Source organism: Hirundo rustica, chromosome 2 (assembly GCF_015227805.2).
Source record: "Hirundo rustica isolate bHirRus1 chromosome 2, bHirRus1.pri.v3, whole genome shotgun sequence".
NCBI lineage: Eukaryota > Metazoa > Chordata > Aves > Passeriformes > Hirundinidae > Hirundo > Hirundo rustica.
In genome coordinates, this window is record NC_053451.1 from 46,710,733 (window position 1) to 46,734,493 (window position 23,761).

Sequence of the window (23,761 nt, forward strand, 5' to 3'; positions counted from 1 at the left end):
TCAGGGTTCAGATCAGGTCAGCAGCTCAAGGTCAGCTACCAGTTCTCTTTTAGGCAATTTCTGCGGGGTTCATCAAGTTTGCCTTTGGGTCCATCTGGGTTCGTCAGGTCAGTGCACAGAAGCACACAAACTATTCCTGTGCCACCATCCCATTGAAAAATCTCCTCTAAACTTTCAGGAGACAGCATGGTTTCATACACACAGGAGGAAAGCTGTCAGTCAGCAGGTATCAGATCCATTTGCAGTGCCCGTGCCCTGGCACGGGTGTCCGGGCTGGGCTTGGCTGCCCAGGAGCTGGCACCCTGCTGCCGTGCCGACTGGAGCAGGGGAAGAGCCCTGCTGGGACAAAGGTGTCTGTGGCTGTCCATCCACGCTGGCACAAAACAGAGGGAGAGAAGCAAATGGGCTGTAGGTTTCCCCAAAATGATTATTTTCAGCGTCAGGGGGCAGAGGGAAAAACAAGCAACTTGATCGTTTGATCAGTCTTGGTTGGAAAAAGAAACTGTGGCAGAAAAAATCGGTCATTGACTTATGACAGTTTGGTGGAAAATCACTAAGGCTTTTCCAGGCTGTTTTCATGTCAGAACTGACCTAGTTTTTTAAATGCTAAAGAGGTGGGGGCGTGCTGAGCTACAGAAAAACCAAACTGTCCCAGGCCTACCAGAACTATAAGCTGGGGGATCTTTTCTTAAATCAGTCCAGACTGAATTTTTGGGAAGCTGTAGCTGGTGGATCTTGCCTTGTCTTTAGGGACATGGGCATAAGATCTTTTCTGGAGTGGAGAGCAGAGCAGGAATGGGTGATGATCAGGAGCCCTGGGGAGAGAGAGGCTGGGCACTGCCTGAGCCACCCGACAGCTGGTTGTGGGCAGATATAGGTCACTTAGAGGCTGGTGAAAACAGAGCCCACTAATTAGGGCACCAAATCACTCACTAACCATAGAAAAGAGATCAATCTGCTTGGTGACATGAAAAAACCTGAAGGCTTGTGCTGTGCTGTTTATTTGGGCACATTCACCATCTCTATGACCAAAGACACAAGGCTAAGAAATGTTTTTCTAGAAACCCTCAAGCTACAACTGGTTCAAACAACTTTGCATAATTCAGTAATTGCTCCATAAATCTTTCCTAAGGATTTTCATCTTGGATAAGAGACTTGGTATTGTTATTAATGTGGTTTTTTTGGTTTTTTTTCTGGAAAGAGGAGAGGATGCTTTATTCCACCTGGCTGCTTTTGTACTCTGAGACCGTGTTTGACAGGAACTGTAGTTTAGCTATTTTTTAAGGGTTTCTACTGAACATACACTAAACCATAAAAGCTAAAAAAGTATTCCATTTGGAACATTTATTTTTACAATAATTTAAATTACATTTAGATAATGAAATGAACAAAAATAAATATTTTACTTAATTTATATGCTTTTTTTACAAATATAGGGATCATGGTCGCACATGTATAGGAACAATATTTTAATCAATTTCAATGCTTTAGTGTTGAAGCAATTCAACTCCAAGCTCTAATATATGTTTTAATAAGTAATAAAATATAAAATTATTTTTACTTAAATAAAATTATATATAAAACTAGTATTTTAAAATAGTGGAAGTCCTTCCTCTAGTGATAAAACCTGCATATTTTCAGGTCAGTTTACAGGGTGTTGTCCTTTTTTGCAAGAAACTGCTGCTCTAGAGCATCTTAAGCTCATTCTTATTGTAGAAGGTGGTTGTATAAAGAAAGCATACTATTGCATATCATAGATTTAATTTAAAAATGTCTCTTATAATACAGTTTCCAAGGGAAAAAAAACTACACGAAAATGTTACTTGTGAGAGGAGCTGTGTAACAGAACTTGTTTTGGTTATTTTGGGATTTTTTTCCCATGTATTACTGATAAAGAATGTACTTTTAAGAAACTACTAGGCTAACGTGTGGACACGGGAAAACGTTCTCCTCCAATAAACAAGAATTCTCTCATTAGCAAACGGCTTGAGTACTACTATAAGGCCTTAGTGCAGCTGGCACGGTTCCTAAGAATAGAATTATTCATTGCCATGGTTACCCATGCTGGAAATATTACCCTTTGCAATCATTGTAAACAAAGATCCTTTCACAACAGTGTAAAAATTACAGCGCTTCAAGAAATTAAAGGAAATTACAAATGGTACAGCGGTTGAAGTTATGCCTTGTAAGCACTGTAGCTTTTCTAACACACCAGGGGTTCAAAAACCCTCTGCAGAGAGATTTGATCCTCTCCCAGCCTGAGCGACGTGTGAAGATCTCACCCATCCCCACCGAGAGCAGGGTCAGAGCCTGAGAGCAGAGCGCACACAAGCCCATCTCTGTGCCACGGCTCCTCAGTGGAAGTGTGCTGAAAAACCACTCACAAGGGGCTGGTCAGGAGAAGGCAGCAGCTGGGAACTTATCCCACGTGTCACCCACAGAGCTCTCCAGGTGAAGGCTATAATGGAGCTAACCCGCATCGAACCTTCTGGTCATGGAAGAGAGCAGCCCCTGGAGCTGGCAGGAGCTTGGACAGAACGAGCAGCCACAAACGGGGCTAATCTCCTGCACCACACTTGAATAGCCAGAGCGGAGATATTCCAGCAAATGACACTGGTGCTGTGCAAATGCCCGGCAAGGAGATGGGTTGGTTCACACGCAGGCAGGCAGCAGGGGAGTGGAAGAAACAGGACTGAAACTCAGGAGTTCTTTGGTCCTGCTAGTGTCTTTTCCACCCGGATACATTTCCTCAGGGTGGGCTTGGTTTCACCAGATGCCCGTGCCTTCCTTCTGCCTGGTCTGTTGGCGCTGTGGGGCTGTGGCTCCAGCACACGCAACCTGGAGAGGGTCTCATCCCGCTGGCAATTCACAGCAGAGTATGAAGACATCCTAAAAAATATACTTGCAGTGATGCAAAATTTAAGGAATTTAGCCACTTGAAACCTTTTCCCTGGAAGACTGGCAATCCCCATTTAGAGGAGGGAAAAGCAAAGGGGTGTGGTTTTGCACTGAAGGTCACAGGAGGACGAACGTGAAAGGATATCACAGCCTGACTCCTATTCTCTGCTCCGTTCTGCAGCCATTCTCCTTCCTGAGCCATGTTACACAGCCCCACAGCAGCGCCAGGGAGCCTGGAGAAGCCCTGCAGAAAAGCCCGGGAGAGGAAAGAGTAAGTTCAGCGATGCAGACCAAGACAAGGAAAGAAGCAGCCTACAAACCTCAGCAGAGCGGTCCTTTCCCCTTGCCGGGCAGCCGGGGCACAGCAGAGCAGCAGCGATCCTTGCTGCACGGGAGCGCTGCTGCGGCGGGGAGGTCTGACAGGCCACGGGAGCTGCAGGCCCGTAACCTCTGGGGGAAGCCCCTGCACACCGTCCGACCGGAAAAAAAACAGATGTGACAAGAGAACGTTGAAATGGAATCCCAAGGGGGAAAGAGAAATTGGGGAGCTTGTTAAGAACCCTGCTGCCATCTGGAAGGCAGGAAGAGGCAGGCATCCGTGAGAAAGTGGCATCTCGGGGGGGAGCCTGGGTGCTCGCAGCTGGCACTGCATGAGGAAAGGATGGGGAGTAGCTGATGGGCCTGCCCTGCCCTGCCCTGGAAATCGGATCTGAGGGTGAAAGGAAGGTTGGTTTTCATTTTCCCAAGACTTCAGGATATGTAGCAGAATCTAAAATAATCACATCGTGCTGATTGTTGTCCTTGGCAAGAGCAGTAACTTTGTGGCCCAAAGGGTTTAATTAAAGATACAAGGGGGAAATGGGAACACTTTGGGCTCTTGATTTGCTAATAGGAGTCTTTTGTGCTGTTTATTGGTTTGGAGCCATCTCCTAGGTCTTAACCCTTTACTCCTTAGTTGCCATGAAAACATGTGGTCTTCCTCGACTATGCCTCTTTTTTTTTTTTTTTTTTTTTTCTCCAGAGGTAAGAACCGTTCTTTTTGAGCTTTCTCGAAGCTCCCAGCATTGGTGCTAAATCTGGGGCATGGAGAGAGAAGAGAAGGCCTATGCCATGGTAACAGATGCCTTTGAATTAGTAACTGGCTTTCTAGTAACATATTTTCTGTAACTCAGCCCAAGGAACACCAGCTTAACACTGGCCTTCTCTTATGGAAATGAAGGACAAAAGGCTTTTGCTTTTGGTTAGTCATGTAAATCCTCCGATGAAGCCTATTCTACCAGAAGGGTAGTAAAAAGCTATGCTATAAATAGTGCTGTGTGTTTGCCTGCGCTGAGGCAGAAATGTAAGGTTTCATAGCTCGGACTGAGGACCCCGGTCGATTCAGAGCCAGGGGCTGACATTTGTCTTTATGTTTGTGCTCTGATGTCTGTTTTGTTTTCTGATACAGTCATTTGTTTTAAATTGGTCTGAATATGTTACATCTTGAGAAAGAATTAAGATCTGGCATAGACAAGTTAACTTGGCTCTGTAATCTCATCCAACTGTTTTTCCATAAAACATGCGGATTTGTGGTGTTTTCTATCAGACCTCAGGAAAAAAAAAACACAGGAAAATTTAACAGCATGTAGTGGTGATAGACATAAATATGTTAAGCCCCTGAGAAAGCAGCAATAGGCAGCTCAGCAAAGGACACAAGCACCGGTTCTGCAGTTGCTGCATAGGAGCATTTCTTACTGATTTGAATGAAGCTGTTCAGACGCAGCAGCTGCGTAATCAGACACCAAATCTGGTATGATAATGACTGGATGTGGTCTAATTGGGAGGATCAAAAACTTAATTAGCTTACAGGGGGGGAAAAAAGACATCTATAAGAAAAAGGGTAGCAGGGGTGATTTCTTCACTGTAAGTGCTGCATTTTTGTAATTTGTTATCTGTCAGTAAACAAAATCTATTAGTGCAGAATGTGAAAGGTAGAAAGCCAGAGGAAGACAAATGTAGATTCAATACACCTGAACTGATAGACCAAACCTAGCTAAACCCTTACATGTATCTATTTTCCGTTAAGAACTACTCAGAACAATCCTTTTGATTGTTTTTAATGTTTTTCTGATCCTCTACATTACTTTAGTAGAGCAGATGATTTTTTCATGTCCACTTTAGATACTGTGACCAGTATCCTTACAACCATAGTCAAAAAGGAGGATTTTCCCTGCTCATATTTACTAAGGCATATTTGCCTTTATTTATTCAAATGTATTTCCTTTCAAAATTAGGCTTTTTCTCTTTACATGTGAACAAATGAAGCTGGGCAGGAATGAAAGAGATCTGCTTTACATGGCATACATCATTTCAGTCCTTAAAATACTGTTTGGTCATGGGATTTTTGCTTTCTTTGCATTCTGCATGTTACCCTGCATGTTCCCAGCTCCATACAAGGAGCTCAGCACCATTTGTTCCCATGCTAGCCTACAACTGAATATGCTCTTGGAGAGCATTGAGCCACACCGGTGCCCTGGAGGCAGCTATCTCCCTGTGAAGCAAAAGAGGACACTGCTGCCTTCGAGGCTTCTGGCTGCCCCAGGCTTACTGCCTCAAACTCTCCCATCACTTCCATGATTCTACCCAGGCAACTTCTGCTCATTCAAGACCCCAGAGAATCTTTATTTTCAAGTCTCTTCTCTAAGGAACTTTAGAATTTCAAGTGACACCAGCAGAAGGCTGATGAGGCCAGAGGAGGAGCCTATCCATGACTCCTGGGACAGCAGACCCAGCCACGCAATGCTTTTGAACCTGCCCCGTGTGAGCACTTAAGTGATACTGAAATTTGATCATAAAACTTCAGACTACAGTTTCTGAGGAGCAACACCACAGAGTGCAGCTGATTTTGTGGATGAGACTTTGAAATGCGGCATCTACAGACTTCTCTAAGTTGGGAAAGGAAGCAGTGGAAGAAGGATTCAGATCTCTCTGGTCCAGGACAGTGCTCCATCAGAGGGCACAAGCCCTCCCTCTCTTCTGTGGAGGCGCCCTTTGCTCAAGGTCACCTTTTCCCTGACATTCACATGGGAGCGCTGCACAGAGGCATTTTGTGAAGGGACTTTGCATAAGGATGAAGCATCAACATGGCTCATTTGTTAGTCTCTTCAGTAGCTGCAGGGAGTTGTACTTAAGAGACTCATTGCATTTGTCCTAAGCTGGAAAACATACACATGATGATCAAGGACAAGTCTCCTTCATTAGTCAGAACAGGAGACCTCCTGTTCCCAAGGTCTAATTGAATACCTGATCCAAGTGCTAAGGGTCTTCACAGGACATAAACAGTAATGTCATTAGAGATGAAGCAGTTTCTGGGTCCTCAGCTGCCATAGGAGCATCCATGGCTGCTGACATAACCCTTTGAAGAATTTTGGAGCCTCCTCCCCATCCCCCTCAGGGCACTGTGGAATGGTTTTAATTGCAAGCAGATGTGCAATGTGGTAGGTAGGAGCAGGCGTCTGCTCAATGGGAGCTCCTAGTAAACAACTCCTGTACAATGACTTTGAAAGGGAAAAATACCGTGATTCAAGAGAAAGGTTGTAAAATTAGACTAGTACTCACTCATGGTCAGTTGACTGGTCCAATAGACATGCCAACACTCCATACCAATTATTTGGAGTCAAGAATATTATCTTCTTCTTGTTGCTTGATAGATTTTGGATGGAGCATTCACATTCAATGTATGGGTCGCAGAGATTTCCAGGTCATCACTCCCACTGCAAACACCTTTCCAGTAAGACGGCCTTGAAAGTCATAGAGATGTACTCTTGGGAATGATTGATTTTGCTTTGAATCAGGAAGGGACTTTTAGCTCAATATTAGAAACTTTATTTTGATTTGAAAAGGAAAAATTTGGGCCAAGTCTTGTTTCAAGAGATTTTTCAATTTTTTTCTATCACAGTGGATCTGCCAAGTTACTGTTCATCTGGGTTTGTGGAAGGTGTTAACAGCTGCATCACACAGATCTACAGTTATCAAGGCTCATGAGGTTGCTGTACATTTGCCCTGCACTTCATTGAAACCCCTTTGTCCCCCAATATCCCGGTAGCTATACTTGGACAAAGCAAGGAAATCACTAGGCAATCTGTGTGCCAGCAAATTTAAACCACAAAATTATCTTCTGCTTTCCGATGCATGGGATAAAAGACAGGATCGTGCAATAGGGGACACAGACTGAGAAGGTGTGAATGTCAAACTGTTTGTGCACTAAGTCACCAGGAAAACATTTCTTCAACCTCGTTCTAGCTATTGGAAAGAGGAGTTATACTTGTGTGAGCACAGGATCAATTGTGTCACTGTATCCTGCTCCTTACTAGAATTAATGAGATTTTCATGCCTTTTGCTTTGTTGTTCGTTGAAAACTATTGAGCAGAATTTATTCCAGTCCTTACTCTGGCTGGCTTGGTATATTCCATGGGAGAACCTTGAACGAGGCAGCTCTGCTTAGCTCAGCAAAGTACATAAACCTAAGGATTAAAACTTGACTGGTGCAAATGTTTTATGCATGTTCAGAATGCAAGAAATTTAGAGGCAGTTGCAAACCAGAGGTTCTAACAAATGTAATTTAGTAGTTACAGGAAGGAAGACACATTTTAAGGGTGGGAAATGTAGCTTACTGCAGACTGCATTTTCTAACCATCACTCCAAAACTGCAACTCCAAAGTCAATTTGTGCCAAAAGAACAAGCTTCCCCACTTGCTTCTCAACCAGAAGAATCAGAAAACAAAGCTGATTTGAAAAACATAATAAAAACTCAGTACATTTCATTTTGTAAGTGGTTTAAAGGGAAAAAAAAAAATCCAAAACCTAATGAAACCCACATGCTGATGAAACAGAAGACCAGAAGACCAAAACCCTCATTTCTGAAAGTCCTCCTTTAAGTAACAAATTCAGTTTAGTTATTCTGTGATGTTATTAGTAAAACTGCTAAAGGCATTTCTACATAAGAATGAAAATGTGCACATGCCAGAGTATTCTCTTTTATACTATCTTGGTGACATAACTCCCTAATGTCCTGCTTTGAAAAGCCTGGTATTTTCCAGAGCACTCGATAGATTGGCTCTAACTTGAACATCAAAAAGTAACCTTCACATTCATCAATGAAAAGTGACAACTGATTTTATTGACTGTTTTCATCATAACACATGACAGTGGGAATATTTTTCACTGTTAAGATTTTCGAATGGAAGAAAAGTGCAGTTAGTCTGAGTTCCTTACATTCATTAGAAGCAAGACTATTGAAACCATCAACATTTACAATGACACATAAGCAAACACCAGAATCAGTGCCAATAAATACACAGAGTACCAAAATAAATATTTACAGAATTTAAAATATAACAAACACTGATTAGTATATCCTTGTGAACTGCCAGGGAAGAAAGACACCTATTGCTATCAGTTAGGCTGTAAATACATTAAGAATACAGTGATTCGAGGAGACACATACTCATCAAAGTTTGTAGAGGTGGAATGGAGCAGAGTGTGTCTAACAGTCTGTTATAAAAAACAGCCCCCCAGAATGCTGCGAGCTTTCATTAAGAAAAAGTTGGTGCACACAGACCCACCAGATTATGACCAAACCTTTTAGATGCGAAGAGCGGGGAGTTCTGGGTTTACTCACTCATTATCCCAAACAGGTCATACACTACCTTAGAGGAGGTGGCTGACACAAAAAATACAAGGAAATATTGGAATTAACAGTGACCTGTCAGCTATATCACATCTTACAGGAACAGGCTGAGTGACCTCTAACAGGACACACGTGTCCCCTTCAGCACACAGGAAACACCAAGGACATTGGTTTGTCTGATGCAGTCCCTGCTACCCTTTTCTCAGGCACACCACGATGTTTAAGCTGAGTTGAGCTGTCATAAAAGACTAAAGCCATGTTGAATTTTTTGGGTTTGTTGTATTTTCCATCACCCACGTTCATACCCCATCTCCCATTTCAACAAGGCCACAACACCAGGCTTCAACACCAGAAGTTTTCTGAGATGGAGTCTATTAACAAACAGAGCAGGGAAAATTCAGATGGAGCCAAGTTATGGGTTCCTCACTCAATAAAAACTGACAGCACTTACAGATCCACTGATTTCGGAGAGAATACTGATGGAACGAGCTATTGTCTAGCTGTTACCAATTCATCCATGGTAGAGGATTTATTTTAATGCGAAAAAGCAACAGCTTTAGTCTTGCTCCCCCTTTAGAAAAGCAGGATAATGTTGCTGAGTAGTTGGTGCTGCTGCACAGTGTGTCTTACACTCCCTCCTCATTTGTCCCTGGGCCGCAAGGGTGCAGCCAGAGCTCGCCACTCTGCCTAGGGCTTGGTTCTTCACATCTTCCTGGCAAAATGAGGGTGGAAGAGCTGTGAGATGCCATAGACCAGTGCTGGGCTACAGGGGATTTGTGGATGTTTCTGCACTGAAACTGCCTTTACAAACTAAGACACTGGGCATTGCTCAGGTGTTGATGAGAGCAGCCACACAGTAGTCCACCTGCAGGAGCACTGGCTTCAGCTCACCCAAACTCACACTGGCTCCTCAGCCAGTGCAACACAGCAACCTGAGCATCAGTGCAAGAAAGAAAGGATACTGATTTTTTTAGGCGTATGTGTAACTCTTTTTCCACAGGGACAAGAGGTCCAGGTCTTGCTTTCAGCCCATCTTCCAGATGCCCTGTCAGCCCTCCCAGCACAGCACCACCACCCTGCCTTTTCCTGCTGCTGTCCAGGGCTGACACCTCCACACGGCAGCAGTTGCACCCCTCTGCTGCCAGCACATGGCGAGGTCAGACTACAAATTCTGCAGGGGACTCGGGCTGCCTTGCTCCCACAGGCTGCAGGTGAGTTGGGACTCACCTTCCCCTCTGCTGCCATTAACCAAGAATTAGGTTTTAAGATCAGCCTTAATTCAAAGCAGATATGACCAATTTTCTTTTACAAGCACATCATGTTCAAAGCTTCCAGTGCATCTGCATAAAAAGCCCATGGAAACAACCTGATACTGATTTAGCAACTGGTTTGATGCAACATCATCCAAAATAATAAAGATCTGTTAAAGATCTTACCATTCAGTCCCCACATACTTTTTCCCTAATGACACATTTAAAATGTGACGGTGCAATAATTAAAGGGAGGCTTCGTTAGTTACAGTATCGAAAACATGAACAATGACAAAATAAGCAGGGGGTTTAGAGCTCTGGAAATAATCTGGTCCTGTTTTTGTCATCAAGAGTTAAATTAAGGAAGGCAGTGATTGTGTTAGCTGTAATTTAAACATGCTGAGCACTGGAGTCATGTGCAGGAGTGCAGCTTGTTAAGATGAAAAACAATGGAAAGACATGTTTTGCATTCAGATCAGTGAGAACACTACCACAGTAATATAAAAGACTGCACAAACACCTGAATAATGTTTATCTTAAATTAAAAAAAAAAAAAAAAAAAAAAAAAAAAAAAAAAAAAAAAGGAAATTAAAAAGGAAGACTTGTTTAAAAACACTTTCTATTCCCTTAAGAGTTTAAGGACCTCTGCCAGTTTTTACTGGAGTCAGTGGAAGCTGCCACAGCAAAACTGGACCCTGGAAGGAGATTGCTGGCAAATGCCAGTTTCCTAACTTTGTGACCATAGCTGGATTAGCATTTATTGCAGAGCATTGCTTGGATGTGATGTCAAAGTAGGCAAAGCAATCTTCTTTTAGCCATTGCTACAAGAAGCCTTTCAGCCTGGAAGTTTAAATTCCTTGCCCTGTGATGTGCACAACCTTTTCCTCTCTGTACTACAACTTTGGCTCTATTTATTTAAGTATGTGCAGAAAGGAAAAAGGAAAGCAAAGATAAAATCTGGGCACAGTCTCCATAACAAACAGCTCCTGGGCTTTCCTACAAGAGTGACCTGCTTCCCTGCTACATTTACTAAATTGTCCACTACAGGAAAGTGGAGGAATATATTCCATGCTATGCAAAATATCACTCAATGTCCTCACCGGTGTATGAGATCACACAGCAGACATGTCCCTTTTAAATACCTTTGCTGCTAATTCTGAGGGGGTTTAATTTTTTCAAGACCAAGAAGTAGAAGCAAAGACCTCCTGAAGAGGAGGCATAGTGACAGCAGCTCCTCTCTTCTAGTGCTGGAAGGCTAGATCAAAAACCTGTTTCCCAAGCAACTGCAGTATGGCTGAGAAGGAATGAGAGACACGGGGGGGGGGGGGGAAGAAAAAAAAAAAAAAAAAAAGCATCCTAGGCTATCGTACTCACTGTTTTGGGTCGAGAAGCCTTCTAAGGCAAGAAGAGTTTTAACAACTTGTTTTTGCAGGAATCAAGGCTCCCATGATGTGGCTCAAGTGGTTATAGCTATTGTTCCTTTGCATATGACAAGTTCTTCTATTTCTTTCTACATGAAATGGACCTAGGAAACACCAAATCAGTGCTGAATGTTCCTACCTGAGATGTTCACAAGGAAGACAAGATATGAACTTATGATGAGTAAAAATTCCTGTGACTTAAATTAAAAATAAACTGTACCCAGAAAACAAACAGCAAGACAGACTGAGATACCTCCTGCTCACAGTAAACAGCATGTGGACTCAGGACAAGGGAATCCTATCATCCCATTCCTCCCATCCCTCAGTGGAAGGGAGGGGTGTTCAGCAGGAACCAGTCCCAGGCCACTGGGGACAGCTGACAGTGTGTTCTTAGCAGTGAGTCTCAGAAGCATCAGTTGTTGTGCAGCTCTGCTCGGACACGTGGGGTTATGTCACCACGACAAAAATATAAACAAAGGGGGGGAAAAAAGAAAAGATGAAATGAAAACTAAAAACAAACCCTGCAAAAGCTGTCATGTGGAAACTCTGCCAAGACTGATTTCTGCATTGTCTTTGAGTTGGTGTCAATTTGTTTTTCCAAGGCAAAAGCCCCAGTCTTTCATATTAGTAACTATGAAAATCCATTTTCAGGCCACCTTGCCTAGAATGCCCCCTTTGTGGCTGTTGGATAACCATCTGTCTCGTAAGTGGCTATTGTTACTGTGATCTGTCCCTTTCATACCATTATCTTCCTGAAAAGCCTTTTCTGCAAGTAGTCCATTTGAGCAGGGAAAGAGAAACCTCGGTGCATGGCCACACAGCAGAATCAATGGTTCCCTTTGATCTGCAAGCTCAATCAGTACTACAAATTTAAGAGACAACAAGGTTTTGCTTTGCTAAGCAAAGCTTGTTAATTTGGCTCATCTGCACTCATAGCATCTTACTGAAAATGCCATCTGTATCAGATGTTTTAAGACTTTGGTGCAATATTCGCTTAGCTTAGATAAATAATTTCGTAAGATTCATTAAAAAGTAATCAGTGAATTCATTTTTGTAGTGTACATCTACGCACGCAATTTTTAAAATTCAGTCCTCTACTACCCTGAACGGCAGCGAGGATATTCACAGTGGATGAAGAAAATGCTGGTTATCGATGGAATAAGACTGAACATAGCTTTTTCTTATTCTAGTCATGGAATTTCCTCTGAAATCTACTACGAAGGTTTGAGACCTATTACTGGCAAGAGCAAAATGCATATGCACTACATGGAAAATAAGATCTTTTATGTCTGTTGCAGGCCACACATTTAGTACAGGAAACTTAGCTCCTATCATGACAAAACAAGTCCACAAAAATATAATTCCATGCTACTGAAAGGAATTTTTTTGTGCTGATATAAAGGACAGGAGTGTATACCATTGAAATCACTGTAGATAGCTATAAAACACTATGCAATATATAGAAAAATTCTAAGAACGTACAAAATTTACCAGTAGGGACCTGAAAGTGCAAAGAGTACACATAACTAAATACCAAGTCCTGATCTATAAAATCCTTTATGAATGACATACAGCTGATAATTACAAAGCATCATTCAGACCATCAAATAACAAATGAAACAAATAAAGAAAAAATATACCTTAAGGAAATCAAAACAATGACACCATTGGGAATGTTATCTTTGGGACTCAGAACACCATTCCTACCTCAATACCTACCAAAGCCAAGGAAAGTATATGCTTGAATGGGGTAACATAAATAAGAATGCAAGCTACCAGAAAATGCCTCAGGACTATTACCTCTTTAAGTCTCAGCCTTTAAATCCAGCAAGCCATTAACTGTTTGTTCTTAGGCATCTCACAGTATTTTACAGGGATCTTTCAGGAATTATATACAGGTCCAACAAAAGACTTTGAACCTCCTTTCAATGATTGTTTTAGGCGTCGTGTGGAGTTATACAAATATATTTGTATGAAAATTGAAAGCCCTAGTAAATATTAAATCTATTACCTTTCAAAATAAAAAAACCATAGATGGCTTAGAGACAAAAGTGAATTTTAGACGTACAAAATTAATTTGAACATTAAATTGTATCTTTACTCTCACACAACCATTACCCTGAATCAACATCAGCATGTCGCAACGATTCAAAATACTGACGCCCTACTACCAGCTACTTTCCCATTTTCCTTTTAAGGATATGATTGTCCTTAAAATATGTACATAGCAAGCAGCCAAGCAAACGGCCAAGAGATTTGCAAAACGTACTTACAGCGGGTATGTGACAGAAAGCTTGAGGGAGTGGCTGCAGAGCACCTGGCCTGGGCAGCTGCCCTCCCACCCACGCTCCGCGCCAGCCCAGGGCTCCTCGCTCCACGGGTTAGCACCGAGGAGGAGGAGGCTGCCCACCACCATGCAGAGGATGGAGGGAAAAACGAGGCAGGAAACAAAGGAGAGAGAGAGAAGAATGAAGGGAAGCCAAAGCATTTTAATGATGGTTCGTGTTAGTGGTTACGAGAGCGGGAGTTAGTCTAGTATCACGCTATTGGTTTCTCAATACAGACATGCCACAATGCAAACAAAACACGTATGATGAATAATTTGACACACACAAGTCCTGCAGAGATGGCAGCTGGTATCTCCTAGTGGGTTTAAAGGTGCACCACTCCTACTACCTGTACTCAGTGCTTCCAGTTTTTACGGTACTACCACCACATCCTCCCTCCCTCTCAACTTCCAGTACCTTATAGAACCTCTCAGCACAATTCATACTTAGAACAAAATGGGGAGTTACGATTTTTTTCTGCAGAGTTGTCATGCATGGAAAGATGCATCCCTTCCAGTCAAACAAAAACAAAAGAATGGGGAAACGAATGCCATGTTTAGGGCTGAGGAGCAGGATAATATTCCGTGTTCTGTGCATACATCCTTTTGAGGGTGTTTCAGTGCTGACTTTCTAAAATGCACAAGTGGAGTGAGACCAAGTGCAAATCCCTTTCTCAGGCAAAGGAAAGCATCGCCAGCGTGTTTGGAGGCAGATCTGGAGCACAGCCCCCAGGCTGAGCGTGGGAGGGCTCCCACCAGTGTGAGTGTGCACGGGGAGTGCCTTGGCTGGCGCAGGGACCCTGCCAGGAGCTGTGTGCTCGCTGCACATGCATCTGCACAACACGGCTGTGTGAGTGGGCACACAGGGAACCACACACGTACACGTCAGGAAGAAAACATAAAATAATCCTCTTTGAAGTGTATTAAGGTTCGTAAACCATGGAAACAGGGGCTGGTCAGGGAAACTAACACTTTCACTGGGATGCTGCAACTCAGTATTAAATTCTGCAGCAATTTCAAAACTGGATGTCAATTTCACCTTCATGACTTTAAGGTCATTTCCCCAGTGAACCACGAATCATGCATATACATATATACAACTCTTATTATGGTATTTCCTGGTTTTTTATGGTTTGCCTACAACCTTAATATCCTTCAAATGTATATTCTGTATATTCTTTTTCCTTTTTTTTTTCCTTTTGATTTGAGAGACAATAAAACCAACTGCTATGTAAGATCAGACCCATTAGCTTCAACGATGTGAATTTAGGATTCTCTGCATAATATAGACAAGTATATTTTTAAATGTATATTATTTTCTAGATACACTGGAGCATATATTTTATATTAACTGTGGTCTGATGATTAAATACTTATATCAAAATATTTTGTAAATACATAACATTTACCTTTAGACTTCAGTGATTTTTTTAGAGCTTTTTCAGTGTATCATAAAAATATGTCCTCAGGCACATTAAAACCCTAATATATTTCTTTGAAATGTTGCCAATGCCCATGTACAGTAGCCTCTATTCAAAAAAGTCATGGCCATTAATATATTTCTCCTAAGATCCAAGCTCATCCGACCATTTTATGTACCTCTAGCTTACCATATTTTTTTTTTCTCTTAAAGTAAAATTATTCTGACATTATTGAGAATGAAAATAAAAAGCAATGAGAACCCAAACTTTCTTTAAATAGTCAAAAACTAATTTTATATCTTTTAAAAAATAATATTTAAAAACCACGTTTCTTTGCTGGGTTCCTTCTCGGTAAGGTTTAAGCCCAGAGCAACTTCGTCTAAACCCCTGAAAATAGAGGTTTGCAGTGGCAGTGCTGTCAGAACATCAGCTCTGAGCCATGGAATGTGCCACTGGAATAAAATCAGCACTTCAGACTTACTTATCTGGGGATGCATGAGCCCATACAAACCAGAGTTTTTCTAATTTAAGGTACTTACACAAAGTTCTATCCTTTTAGAACTGTAAAATTATCTACCTATAAAAACTAACTCTTGCTTAAACTCTAGATAAGGACAGGTGATTTTTTTTTTTTTAATATAAAAAATGTGCTAAAACACGTAAATATTTACACACGGCGAGCAAGTTATTGTATAAATGTGGACAGTGTGTATATATTGGCATTTAGTAAAATGTTTCCCTGAACCTGATTGTATGCATTATTGGACAAGTATTAATGTAAACATCTGAACCTACGTCAGGTGTCTCTGTTACCCATTTACATTAGACCAGATCAAAACCAACCAGACAGACAGACAAACGAAAATATGTTTTCCTGTTAGACGAGTCCACCTAACTCCTTAGTTTTATCTCCTGCACACAAGTCAATCAAGTCTGCTGCTGAGCGGCGTTCTCGTTCCTACAGCAGGCAAAATACCTGTTAGGTGGGTTGTTTTCTGCTTGGCGTTTTTTCCAACATCTTGCGGAGCAAACATCATTTCCAGAGCCAGCCAGGCAGCCAGCCTCTACTCCTCCCCAAGAAATGATTGAAAGATAAGTATATTGGAGAACCTCTCATGTCGCTCCTTTTGTAACTCTGTTCCCTTGAAGAACTCATGACACTGCTTTGCAGGAGGAAGGATGGCCATAATCCAAGTCCTGCTTTCAGAAAGGCATGTAAAAATGGACCTCCTCAGTGCTTAGTGTTGCAGAAAAAAGATACAAATGTAAAAAAAAGTGCTGAAAAAGAAGTTGACTTTTTGTATTCAGCCATACAGTCCAGTAAGAAGAGACTCAGAAGTGCAGGCCCACGGAGTACAGTGAAGGAAGCCTTTTAGGCGACTTTCGTCAGGTGATGCAAAACAAATCCATTATCTGTGGTCTCCTATGCAGACTTTCCCACATGGACTTCGTTCTCTGTCTTTGTCTCCACCTCTTACCCAACTACTTTTTGGCACCGTCCTGGTACATGGCAGTTTTCACTGTCGTCCCTGCTACGCCCCTGCTACTGACCCGGCGTACAAGGACTTTGGAGACGGGGATTTTTGTTCTGTGCATCTCACTTTTGGCCAGGTGATGGTGTGCGACCGTGTGATGGCTGTTACTGGCATCTGCTCCGTGGCTGGCAGGATGCGACGAAAGGTGTTTAATGCTGATGGGTATCTTGGAGTCCTTCGCTGCGCTTGAGGGGGTTCTCAGTGCGCTCACAGTCGTGATCGGAGACACGGGCTTGGAGCGTGGCACACTGGGCACTTCCTCGATCGTAGGCCCCGCTGGTGGGTTCTCATCCGGCTCAGCGTAAAGGTCATAGAGAGCATCCCCACTGTAGCTATCCCTGGGAAGGGTTTCCTTCTGGATGCTTGTGGAAGTATCTTCCTCGGGACCGGGGGTGGTGGAATCCCAGTAGCCCTCATCGCTGTTTGGGACGCCCTCGTGCTGCTCCTTTTCCCTGCCCTTCTGCTCCTCTTTGTGGTTCAGGTGAATGGCGATCTGGTGGAGTCCGCCACGTTTCACCACCACCCTATTCTGGGCCCCCTCGGTACCTCGGGTTTCCTTCAACCCCTCGGGCTTCTTTGTCCCTCCTCCGCTTCCTCCTCCTTGCGTCTGCGCCTCGTCTGTCTGTGAGAGCATACCCCAGAACTCCTGCAGGCAGGTGTCATCCACCTGGTCGGGGCTGGCCATCTCCTCCCCTCCTCCCTGGTAGGCCACCATGGTGGGGTGCTTCTTGGTGGCGCCCAGCTTGCTGGGCCCGGGGGTGCTCTTCTCGCAGACGCCACTCCCGCCGCCCACATCCTCCTCATGGTCCGCAATAATATCTCCGCAGCCTGTAAGAGAGTCAAAGCTTTTCAGTGAAGTCACGTCAGCAAACATCAAACAAATACGATCAATCGATTGCTCTGAGGGTGGATCAACAGAGGAAGGGTCAGGGGCGGCTGCCGTCTCTTGACCGCTATCACAGTGAGGTTCAACAGGGGGGATAGTCGTTATTGGAATGTCACCTGTTATCGCCGCATCCTTCGCACTCCCAACCTCTCCGGCGGCCGGCTCCGGTGGCTCGCGGCTGAGCTCCTCGGGTGGCCGCACGGCGGCGGGCGGCTCCTCCCGGGCCGGGGGGCTGCTGGCCCGCGGCTCCGCGCCTCCCGCTTCGGGCTCCTCGGCCGCGGCGGGCGCCTCTCCGCCGCGCTTCTCCCGCGGCGGCTCCGGCCCGGCGTCTCCCGCGCCGCTGGGGCTCTCGGACAAAGGTTTCGGCGTCTCCTCCTTGATGCACTCCAGGCTGGCGGTCAGGGACCCCGGCATGATAAGGCCGGACGGGACGTCCGAGGTTTCCCCCCTCTCCTCCTTGCCGTTTTTGTCCTTTTTGTGCCACCGCATGCTGCTGAAGATCCCCTTCAGCCCCTTCTTTTGTCTGCCGCCGGCCCGCGGCTCCGCGCCCTCCGCCTGCCTGCCGTTCTTCCTCAGCAGCGAGAAGAAGCTGTGCGACTTGGCCACCGCGCTGCCGGCGGGGCCGCCGAGGCTGCCGGCCGGCCGCTCCTGCGCCTCGCGGCTCTGCGGGTCTCCGCCGCCGCCGCCGCTCGGTTCCTCCTTCTTGCTGCTCTCCAGCACGGCGTCGGCCAAGCCGTCGTGCGTCCGGCTCCGCACCATCCCCGGCTTGCCGGCGCCCTTCCCCTCCCCGCCTCTGCTCCGCACCCCGAAGATGCTCGGCATGGCTCCCCCGGACTTCCTCCTCCTGAAAAGCTTGAAGGCGGTTTTGTTAATCCTCCCCGACGGCTGCTCGGCGGCCGGGGGCTCGGCACAGTCGCAGTGCGAGTCCATTTCTGCCGCTGCCGCTGCTGCCGCGGCCGCCGCGGCTTCCCCTGCGCCGCGGAGAGCGGCGCGATCCCTCAGTGACAGCCCCGCCGCCGCCGCCCGCCCGTCTCCATGGCAACCCGGCGGAGGGAGGGAGGGAGGAAAGGAGGGAGGAAGGGAGGGAGGAGGGGGATAAGCCGCTTTCCCCCCGCCGCGGGCCCGTGCCCGCCGCCCGCTCCGAGCCGCCGCAGCGCCGCCCGCCGCGCCGCCCTTACATAACGCGGCCCCGGCCCGCCGCCCCGCGCCGCCTCTCCCGCGCACGGCCGGGCTCTCGGGTGCCCCGCGACGGTGCCGCGCCCGGGCGCGCAGAGCTCGGCTTTTATTTATGGGAGCGTTTTGCACCGCCGCTGCGTCCTGCGGGCGCGGTCGCACCGCGCTCTGGACCGCGGGTGTTGCGTGACTGAAGCCGCGGGCTGGGGGATGGAGCGAAGCGCTCGCAGCGCCGACTGAAAGCGCGGGTCGGGGTCGCTGGGGGGTGTTGGCCGTCTGCTGGTGCCAGTGCAACACACGGCAGGGACGGACGGACGGAAAATGGGACACACAGACCGAACCCGGTACTTAAATGCTCCCGGGGGCAGAGGAAAAGGATACTAAGTTCTCTCCCAGCCCCTTGCTTTCCCATCTTCCGCCTCACCAGGACGACACGCACCGACCCCGTGTCTCTCATTCTCCGCAGTGCCCGGGGCCACGTGTGCCCACCGACGACCGGAGGGGAGCAGCGGTACAAGCTGGAGCACGGCCCAGTCTTCTCCCCAGTCGCCTCCCCTGCCGTGGAGGGGGAGCACGGTGGCAGCCCCCACAGAAACCTTTTCCCGGCCCCTGCATGCACTGTGCACGGTCATGGCACCCAGTCCAATTGCCATGTCATGCCGAATTGCCAGCAGGCATGATGGCCAGCTGTCCAGTAGCATCAATGTCTGACCACGAAACTCCTAACTGGCTGCAAATCTGTCCCAGGTGAGAATAGAACAGAGCAGAGCAGTTGGGAGGAACCTACGGCGATCATCCAGTCCAGCTGCCTGACGTAATGGCTAAAAGTGTGTTATTTGGTGTATTGTCCAAATTCCTCTTAAATGCTGAGACTTGGGGCATCAACCATGCCTTTAGAAAGCCTATTTGACTGTTTACCACCCTCTCAGTAAAGAAATGCTTCCTAATGTCCAGTCTGAACCTCCCCTGGTGCAGCTTTGAACCATTCCCATGCATCATGACTCTGGATACCAGAGAAAAGAGCCCAACAACTCCCTCTTCACTTCCCCTTCTCAGGATGCTGTGAAGAGCAGAGGGGTCGCCTCTCAGCCACATTTTCTCTAAACTAGGCAACCCTGGCCAAAATAACCAGCCCTGGGCTCCAGACTCACAGAACTCTCAGCTGGGCTCTTTCAGCTTGAGGCAGTGGAAGTTTTACTGCTTTCACCCAGAGCTGTAATAGTGCCTGTGCCCTGGCAGCCCAGCTATGCCATACAGCACTAGTCTGGGCTCCTCAAAACAGAAGCACTTGTCTGGGTTTAAGCTCTAAATGCAGGTGAGTACCACTAAAGAGAAGTCGTGTGTGGGCCCACTGGCATGGAGCTCCCTTTGAAGTCAGTAAGTGGCTTTGCCATTGACTTCACTGGCTGGAAGAATCAGTTGTGGGTTTGGGTGTTTTTTTTAACATCATCAGACTTTCACTGCGCTCTCCCATGAGAGTGAATTATCTGTTGTGAATAATTTATCTAGTGAATTTAGTCCTGTTCATATAAAAGTGCCATTTGCATTCAGAATTAGAAGTGTTCAATAAGAGCAATATCACGAGCACATCATTCAACTTACACGTCACTTCTGCCTTCTGGCAGAGATGGTGGAAAGGACAGATGAGGCAGAAACTAAGATATTGGCTGGAAGAGGAGGAGTGAGTTACATTTTACAGAGTACAGTTTGTAAATGTGCCCAGACCCAGAAGCCACAGAGACAGGAGAGAGGAGGAGACAGGACCCAGAGGTGCAAGTTCCTCACCTTCACTGTGCCTCCATCAATTGTACCATGTCATGAGTTTCCCTGTTACCTGGTCATATTTCTGCTCTTTACACAGATGAAGGAAACTTGATAAAAGAGAGAGAATACTGCACACTCTTGAGAAAATGCAAATACCAAGAGCCAGGCATACTTTAGAAATCTGAAAGAACAAACCCCAATCATGTATCCTGGGGTAAAATGGATAAAAATACTAAGACTTGGCCACCTGACCGCAATTCTCAGTTTTTGCCCTTTCATCCTGGTGCTTTGCTACGTTTCACCAGTCCTTTATGTTTCACCAGTTCTTCCCTACAAGCATTGGGTCCAATGGAAGGAGACTCAGCAGTACAAAAGACAGAGGAGAGGTGACTCAGTGCTTCACAGCTGTATGGAACAGACAACTTATTGTGCCTTCTTTTTGTGTCAATATTTGTGGCTCTGACAGAAAGAGTGGACTTTCAGCTTGTTTTTCAGCCAGCTTAAAATCTAGCTGTTAGTGGAGAAAAGTGACTTGAAATCAACCCGAAATTACTACTTGGGAAATGTTTTGGCAAATTGCATTTTTTTCTATACGTTTGGTTTCAATACTTTTTGCACTTTAAAAAACATTATTTAAATAATCTTGAAGTACCAAAAAGGAAATAGTAAAGCACTGAATTTTGAAAGTGACAAATTAAATATTCACATTTTTTCTTCTATCCTTTTGTTTTAACCTGAAGACATCTACGGATTCATCATGAACTTACGACTTGCTTTTCAGTCCCCTGAATTACGACAGGGATTCCTTTATGGCCTCCCTTCATCTCTGTAGGTCTGATATGGAAGTCTGCTTCTGACAGTGAAAAATGTCATAACTCTGCATGCTTGGCAAGGGGGAAGAACGACTGGCAGACACCTTGCAAAGTGAAAACAAATGAGGAGCTCTAATTTAAAAGCACAGAGAGCCTCAGAGCCAGCAGGGAGCTCCTGATGACATGCAGACGAGGGGCGGCTGAGCTGCTGTTGATGGGACAGCTGTTCCTACCGCATTCCCCCTGACCTGGCTTAGCCTGAGGGGCATCTGATGTGGTGGAAGAGCTCCCATGCTGAGCTGCATGGCACGGCCACACCAGCAGGTTTTATTCTAGCTGAAGGGGATATCAAAAAGGGTCTGTTCTCCAAGGTGTTTTTTTGGTTTTTTTTTTTCCCATGTTTAGATTGAGTATGAATGAAGAAAACCAGACAACAAACACCATATAAAATAACTATTCCAAAAAAAGGTGATATAAAAAATGTAGCATTTATAGATGTACATTTTTTAAATCGTCTCCCTGTTTCCTGGACATACCCTACAGCTGTTTTGTGCTGCTTGTTAAAGCTTGCTGTCACAGACTGCTGGTCCAGCTCTCATCCTTCGCTCCACCACTGACCTGTGCTGTGATCCTCAGGAAGCCAGGGCTTTGCTCAGTTCCGACCACGGTGCCTTCTCCAGTGACCCACAGGCGCCACCGTCCTGTCCCAGCCTCCATCCCCATGGGGCGGCGGAGCCGCAGGGGCACCCCCGCAGCTGGAGCCATCAGGTGGAACAGCAGGATGGGCTGTTTCTTTTGTAATTACAAACCAGCTGCAGAGCCTCGCCCTGCTTTCTCCCCAGTCATTACACCAGACAGTGCTCTCAGCTGCCCCAAAGACTGCGATGTGTGGCACAGAACAAATACTGAATAACACCCTAGGCTTCATCGTGTATGGATTAGTGATGGGAGTGACAGGTAGCAAACCATCCTGTACCTCATTTTGACAGAAGCCCCAGTTTTTGGTGTTTTAAGGCTGCCTCACATGCTGAATAGGAGCGCTGGGCACAGGGTGACAGGGCAGAAGTGTTTGAACACCTCTGCGGGAGTTTTTAACTTCACACTTCATTCCTGTGAAGCTTCAGTGACTCCAAAAAGTCAGGAGTAGCCCTCCCAGAATAAGCAGGGTATACTCAGTTTTAAGCCAGAAAACTGCCTGTTTTTTGCTGAAGCTCTTTAACCCTTTTTTTTTTTTTTCTTTTGGTTAGCATTCTCTATGGTTGTATTTCAACCATCACATATACTATAGGCCCATAGAATTGTTCAGGTCAGAAAAGACCTTTAAGACCATTGAGTACCACTGTTAATTGTACACATGCATGTATAATTCATGGGGCTCAAAGATGCTACATCAATTTAAAACTTGGAGGTCTCCTTAATGATAAGCAGTGAATCTAAATCACAGAATGTGAATTGCAAGACTTTGGCTGGCACAGTGCCTGCATCTAGGCCCCAGCTGGTAATGGGAGAAAGCAGACTTTTAGGAAGCAATGGATAATTACCTTGTCAAGATCTAGAATTTAAGGATGAGAGCAAGGAGGCCCAGAGCAATAACGTGTCCATAGGGAAAACAGGCCCACTACCTGAAAAGTTACTTTGAACACAGCAGTTTCTTTTTACATGAATAGGTCTGCTACTGCACAGTTAAACTCTTCAGTGCATTACAGTACCAGGAAATGGGAGAGGTGCTGTTTGCTGGATTACTAAATCAATGGGCTCATTAAGAGAGACATAAGTAGTGTCAGATCTCTACTGATACCTTAAAATCTGCTTAGGAAGCCACTGGGACTAGAAAAAAAGCGAACAGTTAAAACCAGCAAAAAAAAAAATCAGAAAAAGAAATGGGGAATTAAAGAATCCCTCTTATTTCCCATGTGAGCATTTCTTGCTGTAACACATATCAGTGGCAAGTGGCTGCTCATACAGGTAAAGGGGAAAAATGTCTGGATTTCTAACATTTGCCACTTGTTTGCATTTGTCTCCCAATGGATCAATATCCCCTAATACTGCATATTTCTTCCTCCCTCTCCAGCCCATTCAGCAGCAGCTAACACCTCTTTGGGACCATTTGCTTTGTTACTTCTACGTGCATTTTCCCAGGCCATATAATTTTCCATATCCTTTCCTCAAACCAAACTTTCCTCGGCTGCAGAGACATAAAGACCAGAGGTGTGCAGTTCAGCATCACCAGAGCCTGGCTGACTCTTGCTCACAGGCTGCTCAAATTTGGGGACGTGTCAGGGAAAAAGCTCCTAAGGGAATCTAAAAAATGCAGTATGTGGAAGGAAGACTAAAGAGTGGCACATAATAGATGAGGGATAAAGTGAGGAAACTCTATCAGGCTGTCATCTCCACACAGGCTCACCAGAAAATGCTTGAATAACACACGGAAAACTGTCACCAGTAAAATCTGGTATGAGTGCAATGTACAGATAACAAAGTTCATCGTGACCAGGAGATGTGCATGTCCCTGTACAGTATATCTCCAGTCTCCAGGGAGATAATAAACTGTCATTACTGTGTTTTATTGGCTGAAGAGCTGCAGAACTGGGAAGTGTTCACTGAGCA

The 23,761-nt window shown here is 45.4% G+C and overlaps 1 protein-coding gene across 3 annotated transcripts; it reads right to left on the reverse strand.

Moving 5' to 3' along the window:
- Positions 1 to 1,595: 1,595 nt before the first annotated feature.
- Positions 1,596 to 18,353, reverse strand: AMER2 (APC membrane recruitment protein 2). Of its 3 annotated transcripts, none has more exons than XM_040055962.2 (4): positions 17,522 to 18,353; positions 11,191 to 17,347; positions 3,219 to 3,361; positions 1,596 to 3,142 (listed from the first exon to the last, which is right to left on the reverse strand). In XM_040055962.2, exons 1-2 carry the CDS (start codon positions 18,333 to 18,335, stop codon positions 16,467 to 16,469), a joined length of 1,695 nt encoding a protein of 564 aa, XP_039911896.1. In that variant the 5' UTR covers positions 18,336 to 18,353; the 3' UTR covers positions 1,596 to 3,142; positions 3,219 to 3,361; positions 11,191 to 16,466. The 3 variants fall into 3 exon arrangements, with proteins under 3 accessions (XP_039911896.1, XP_039911895.1, XP_039911894.1); XM_040055961.2 differs by having other exon boundaries at positions 11,191 to 11,341; positions 13,511 to 18,353; XM_040055960.2 differs by having other exon boundaries at positions 11,191 to 18,353.
- Between the last annotated feature and the right edge of the window lie 5,408 nt (positions 18,354 to 23,761).